Here is a 7,152-nt window from a genome sequence, read left to right as displayed (position 1 = left end):
GAATTATTCGTTGAATAAAAAAATTGTTAATCAAAAATTATTAACAAGTTCAAGTAAGTTACAACAAAAAAATCTTGGAGTGATCCGTGATGCCGCATAGTAATTAGAGTAATACCTACTTTGATTTAAAATAAAAAAGCCAATCGCCAATAGTAACTCAATTTGAAAAGCTCTTCAGAGAGTATTAAGAGCCATTAGATAAAAAAATTGTCGCAAATTGAGTATGGCGCCTATAGCATAGTGGTCTATGGGCGTGGGCACGAAACCCGAGAGATGCAGTTTCTATTATGTATTTTCAATAATTAGAATGTTACATTCTTAAATCTGGTGAATTATTCGTTGAATAATAAAAATAGTTAATTAAAAAGTAATAAATATTTATATATTTTTTAAATATATAATAAATGAGTCCGCGGGCATAGGGTTGGGAATCCTTGGCTATAGACCAATGAACCCACTGGTGTCATAATATTATAATGTATTCTCCAGAAAAAAAGAAACAGATTTGTTATGTACTTACTTAATAAATTGTCCCTTTCGAACAAAATTGTCGGCATCGACGGATGTCACTGCGAGGCACTATTACATATTTCGGGAAATCCAATCGATTGTTCATTAAGAGTATATAAATAATTTCAAACAATATTAAAATATAATAGTTGTTATTCGATTGTATATATACTAAGAAAAACATTGAACACATATTTAATTAAAATTTAGCACTACAAAATGGAATTTGTTATGTGTGATATTTCCGAGTTCCATTCGAATTATTCAAAAGAAGTGATCAACGATGTAATAACGGGAGAAAGATTTGTAAATTTTAAAGCCAGTTTCATATCAAATTCTCAAAATGGTGATAACTATATGGGTAATATGTTCAGAATCAAAGTAACAGGAAATAAAAGTGATAAATCCAGTGAGAGTTTGCACTTAATGTTAAAATTATCACCAAATTCACAAATTTTACGTGAATATTTCCCTGTACATAGTTTTTACAGAAAAGAAGTTTATGCATATAATGTGCTGCTTCCATATTTTGAATCACTTCAAGATGAGTTTAAAATTCCTTATTGTGATCGGTTCAAGTATCCAAAATGCTTTAAAGCATCGTCAGAAGAATCAAAAGAGTTTATTGTGATGGAAGATTTGGATGTCCAAGGATTTAAGATGTACGATAGATTCAAATCATTAGATTCTAATCATTTGGAGATGATTGTTAAAAACTTGGCTCATTTCCACGCGTTCTCCTTCATAATAAAGCATAGAGATCCAAGACTATTTGCTGAAATGGCTAGACATGCCAGTGTTTCGTTAGATTATGGAGAAAAAATTAGACCAGTCATTGAGAATTCGATAAATGAATCTATTGCAGTAATCGATGATGAAGTCTGCAAACAGAGAGTAGTCGATTTTGCTGTGAATGGTTATGATAAAATCTGCAAATTTTTGGGACCTGATTTCGCAGCTCCATATAATGTTATATGCCATGGTGACTGCTGGACGAACAACATTCTTTTCAAGTATGAGGTGAGAAAAATATTAAAATTATTATTACTAATATTCCATGTCCGATTCTAATAAGATCATGTGGGCCTCCGCAGGGGTCTAGGACGATTTGGCACCGGACAACTGGACGCCACGGAATTCGAAAATAAATAGACGTTAGGTACTTATAGGTACTTTAAAAAAAATATGCAATATTATTATTTATATTTAAATGATTATATTATCATGATTTAATAGTTGGTGAGAATGTAAATATTCAGACGTAAACAATGATTTAATCGTGCATATGATTAAGTTCCAACGAAAAAAGAGTTTTTTATTTTATATAAAGCCTTAGGCATGGTAATTCTCAATCCGCGATAAGGAATACATTATGTTAAGAGTAAAATAAATTCAAACTACGGGTCTAGGACGATTTGGCACCGGACAACTGGACGCCACGGAATTCGAAAATAAACAGACGTTAGGTACTTATAGGTACTTTAAAAAAATATATTCAATATTATTATTTATATTTCAATGATTATATTATGATTTAATAGTTGGTGAGAATGTAAATATGCAGACGTAAACAATGATTTAATCGTGCATATGTTTAAGTTCCAACGAAAAAAGAGTTTTTTATTTTATATAAAGCCTTAGGCATGGTAATTCTCAATCCGCGATAAAGAATACATTATGTTAAGAGTAAAATGAATTCAAACTACTAAGTAGTAGATAGAAACTGATTAAAATACCTCGTCTACAGGTGTCTACGACAGTGCGGCGTCCAATTGTACGGAGGCCAGTCGTCCCATTCCCCAAACTACTAAGTAGTAGATAGAAACTGATTAATATACCTCGTCTACGTTCTGTATACGTGTCTACGACAGTGCGGCGTCCAATTGTCCGGAAGCCAGTCGTCGTATTCCCTCCACAGGTTGGAGGTTTTTATCAACACATTTTTTTTTTACGAGAAATGGTTGTTGGTTACTTGTGTTGCAACTTATTAGGTCCGTCAGTGGCGAAGGGTGGATGTAGGCTCTTAAAATAAGCCATAAATAGTGCACAATAAACTTTGTCAGTCATGCGTATTTGTTTTCATTGAAATAAGACTACAATTTACAGACGGTGTTGGTTAACTTCAATTATGCTCCGCGAAACCAAGCCATAATAAATAATAGTCAAAAAATACTCGCCTATCTATAAAATATTTAAAATTATGTAATTAAAACATACGTCATAACTTTGGATATTTTATAGATAGAATAATATTTTTTTATCTATTATTGTTTTGTTAGATAGGGCTTAATCAATTTTAAAAAAAATGGACCAACAATATGTGTAAAAAATATAATTCTAAATCCAACGAAATCAAATAAGTATGAATGAAAAAGTATGCACAATTTTGTCGAATCGCCCAAAATATACCAAAACTATTATGGTTTGGTTAGGCAGGGTTAAATTGATTTTTATAAACTAACCATCACCATCTGTAAATTGTAGTCTTAGTTCAATAAAAACAAATACGTATGACTAACAAAGTTTAATGTGCACTATTTATGGCGGATCTTAACAGCCTACCTCCACCCACGGAACCCACGGGACCCACGACATAAGCCGACGCATAGGCCTCTCGGTTATCGTGGGCGTGATTGAAATAATAATAATACAAAAAAAATAGGTTAATGAGGATTTTCTTTCGTTTGGCCATTCAGGCCGTAGCACTGAATTTCGATTTATGATAGTAGTGCTAGTTATTGATTATTATAACTTGTTTATTTTTGCATTTATTTCAATAAGTACATATAAAATTATACAAGAATCATCATTGTCCTTATACAGTTAACGCATTCGCTGCTGAGTAGATAATGATTTTTTAATTAGCACATTTAAAATGCACGTTAATTACATCGATCGGCCGCCTGGTCATTACGCGCATGTGCGTCTTCAGCGTCCAAAGTATTAACCATACTGCGATCGATTTTTTCCCCTATTGGTTATAATATATTTTCTCAGAAGTGTTTTCAGAATTATTTAGGTATGTTCAATAATTAGAATGTTACATTCTTAAATCTTGTAAATTATTCGTTGGATAAAAAAAAAATAGTTGATAAAAAATTATTAACAAGTTCAAGTAAGTTACAAGAAAAAATCTTGGAGTGATACGTGGCGTCGGTTAGTAATTAAAGTACTTACTAGCTGCTTTGATTTAAAATACAAAAAGCTGATCGCCAATAGTAACTCAATATTGAAAGCGCTTCAGAGAGTATTAACTCATTTACTCACGCAACTGGCGCGTTTGGAGTACTTGGCCATTAGATTAATTAACGTGTTATTTAAATGTGGTAATTAAAAGGTCAGTAGTGATTGTGTTATTACATTCACTGCTTACCAGTTAATTACTTTTTAATTAGAATATTTAAATGTCATGTTAATTATATCTAATGGCCAACTACTGCAAACGCGCCAGTCGCGTTGTTAGCACTAAATGAGTTAGTAAGAGCCATTAGGTAAAATTTGTCGCAATTAAGAATGGCGCCTGTAGCGTAGTTGTCTATGTGCATGGGTGCGAAACCCAAGAGATGCAGGTTCGATTCCTGCTGGGTGTCTTACTTAACAAAAAAAAAAGATTTTTTGGTACTGTTCGGTTAAAGCGGATACAGCGGCAAAACGCCGATAAACTGGATTATTTGTTAGTTTGGCTTAATTTAGGTTAGGTTAGGTTGGGTTTGGTTAGATTAACCTAACAAATAATCCAGTTTATCGGCTATTTTCAAAATGCGTTTTCCGCTGTATCCGCTTTAACCGAACAGTACCGATTTTTTCTATTGGTTATAATATAATTTCTTAGAAGTGTTTTCAAAATTATTTCTTCTTCTTATTGTGCCATCCCCTAGCGGAGGTCGGCCACCATCAAGGCGATCTTATATTTGTCGTCTGCTACCCGGAACAGTTCGGTGGAGCTGCACTCGTACCAATCACGGAGGTTCTTAAGCCACGAAATGCAGCGCCGTCCTCTGCTACGCTTCCCATTGATCTTTCCTTGAATGACAAGTTGGGGAATGCTGTATTTTTGTCCTCTCATAATGTGGCCGAGGTATTGTAGTTTCCTGGTTTTGATACTACGTAGAACTTCTCGGTCCTTACCCAAAATTATTTACTTACGTAAAATATATTTTATATTTATAATTAAAATCAAAATATTTGCAGGGTACAACACCGGTGGACATACGGTTACTTGATTGGCAAATAATCCGACATACCTCACCAATTATAGACCTGGCCTACGTGATCTTCCTCAGCACAGACGAAGAGACCAGATCGAAGAGCTTGCCGGGAATCTTCGACTTATACTACGAGACACTAGGATCCCGGCTACGAGCAATGGAGACCGACGTGGAGATTTGCTACCCTAGAAAGGTGTTCACAGATCACCTCAGAAAAATCCTACCGCTAGGATTACTGTTCGCCTTGTTTGCAGTTCCACTTCAGCAGAGCGAGGTCGGGAAAGCACCCGATTTTGTAGACTTGTTAGAAAATGGCAATCCTATTTATAAAGAGACATTTTCTCAAAACTGTATTACTCGTCTGCGGGGTGTCGCTAGTTATATGATTAAAAATGAATTCATTTAAATACAGTGGTATTGTAGATTGACCGACATAATACAAAATAATAAGTAATTTAATACATGCGACTGACAATTTACATTTTAAACTGTATAAATAATAAATACAAACATATCTACAACATTACATAGAACAATAAATATTTTTAAATGTAAGTACTTACAATAAAAAAACCCAATATTAATGTGTTTTTAATGTGTGTACAGAATATAATCTATAGAAATGAACTCATTGAAATTAGTGCAGGATCCCATAGACTTTTCGTATACATAATATGCGGAACGGATTTTGACAATTGGAATGGGTTTTTGGGATCACAAAGATTTATAATGTCGATGTTGCCAGGCGATATTAGTGGTCAATTTTTCTTTATTGAGGTTTTAATTTTTTTTCTTATAATCCACGGTTATTATTTATGGAAAAGCTCATCTGATCCACTATTTGAGCTTGTTGATTTCCTACAACTTGGCTATAAGTTACGACAAAATAATTTGTACCTAAGTCAAATGACGAATGAACCTCTACCAAATTATTTAGTTAAACCATGCAAATGTAATTCTAACTGACGTACATTATCATGTAGTTATAAGAAATCGGCTTTGACATCTATATCATTGTGTAAATCTGTAAGTAGTGTTTGTAAAAACTGTGATCATGATACTTAAAGCAGTTTGAACACTTGACTTGTTTTTTTTTTTTAATAAAGTGCACTTAGTTTGGTTAGTGGTTATCGTTATTTCATTTATTCACCTACCTATATGTGCAACCTACACTGTTTCTGGATCGACCATTATACTAAAACTAATGTCATATGCATATATATGGTAAAGAAACCAATCTGGGTGATTCTATACAAAAATATTAGTAAATAAAATAATTTAAGCCAAGGAGGATCCGAAAAATCGATACTTTTGAACACATTGTACTACCCGCTATTTTTATTTTTTCAAATGGGACGAACCGTTCTACGACCATGCCAATGGCATGGTACAATTATTGCATTTTCAATCAATCCCTGATTCGGTCTTGGGTTTATTTAAGAACACAGAACAATTTTTGGTTGGTTGTAGATAATCTATTTATATAATTTTGAAGCCTTATTATCCTTTATATTTATTTTAAACATTTGATGACTGTATAAAGTATTTTTATTACATAAAATAGTATTCTTTTAAACCTCTCGCTCAAATGTTTTAGAATATAGTCATATTTCAGTACATAAATGTGCAGTGGTGTTACGATTTTTTACATTTATTAATATTTAAATGCATTTATAAAACCATTAGTATAATTTATATCGACATTATTATAGTGAAATATTTACGATAAAAAATTATATTGATAAACTCTGTGATCCCAAATTTGACAAGAATTGGGCATTTTATTAATTAAAAAATGGGCAAGATTAACACATTTGAAGATAATTCTAAAGATACTTATTTCTTTTGGCATTTCCCAGTGGTTAAGCTACAACATACGGCCGTAGTCAAAAATTGACAAACTATAATTGAAATAGGGAGTAAAATGATATTAACGCGCGTGTTTGAACATGTACGGTTTAAAAAAAAATCGGTTAGGTTAGGTTAGAAAAGAGCGTATTTCAAAAAAACACTGCCTTATTCTTAGGTCAATAATTATAATAAAGCAATCATTATTCGTAGGATGTTTATCACACTTGAATGGTCAAAGACATAGCTTATAATTAGTATCTTTAGAATTATCTTCAAATGTGTTAATCTTGCCCATTTTTGAATATTAAAATGCCTAATTCTTGTCAAATTTGGGTCACAGAGATTATCAATATAATTTTTTATCGTATCGATATAAAGTATATTGATGGTTTTATAAATGCGTTTAAAAATTAATAAATGTAAAAAATCTTAACACCACTGCACAGTTATGTACCGAAATATGACTATATTCTAAAACATTAGAGAGAGGTTTAAAAGAATACTATTTTATGTTATAAAAATACTTTATGCAGTCGTCAAATGATTAAAATAAATATAATGGATAATAAGGCTTCAAAATTAT

At 32.3% G+C, this 7,152-nt stretch overlaps 1 protein-coding gene across 1 annotated transcript; it reads left to right on the top strand.

Annotated features, from left to right (window-relative positions):
- The first annotated feature begins 853 nt into the window (after nucleotides 1-853).
- On the top strand, nucleotides 854-5,331 carry LOC147072928 (uncharacterized). The gene is made up of 4 exons (XM_085946238.1): nucleotides 854-891; nucleotides 1,002-1,530; nucleotides 4,702-5,021; nucleotides 5,325-5,331. Exons 1-4 carry the CDS (start codon nucleotides 854-856, stop codon nucleotides 5,329-5,331), a joined length of 894 nt encoding a protein of 297 aa, XP_085802364.1.
- The last annotated feature ends 1,821 nt before the right edge of the window (nucleotides 5,332-7,152 follow it).

This window comes from Rhyacophila brunnea, unplaced genomic scaffold (genome assembly GCF_057557595.1).
Source record: "Rhyacophila brunnea isolate RB1 unplaced genomic scaffold, BYU_Rbru_1.0 scaffold_19, whole genome shotgun sequence".
Classification (NCBI taxonomy): Eukaryota; Metazoa; Arthropoda; class Insecta; order Trichoptera; family Rhyacophilidae; genus Rhyacophila; species Rhyacophila brunnea.
The sequence above is the reverse complement of the archived record's forward strand: the minus strand, read 5'-3'. Positions and strand labels throughout refer to the sequence as shown.

Bases quoted from the DNA above. Each gene is read 5' to 3' on its own strand.
- LOC147072928 (XM_085946238.1), top strand. From the start codon at position 854: ATGGTGATAACTATATGGGTAATATGTTCAGAATCAAA. The intron at 892-1,001 runs GTAACAGGAAAT...TAGTTTTTACAG, and splicing joins GTAATATGTTCAGAATCAAA to AAAAGAAGTTTATGCATATA. The intron at 1,531-4,701 runs GTGAGAAAAATA...AAATATTTGCAG, and splicing joins ACATTCTTTTCAAGTATGAG to GGTACAACACCGGTGGACAT.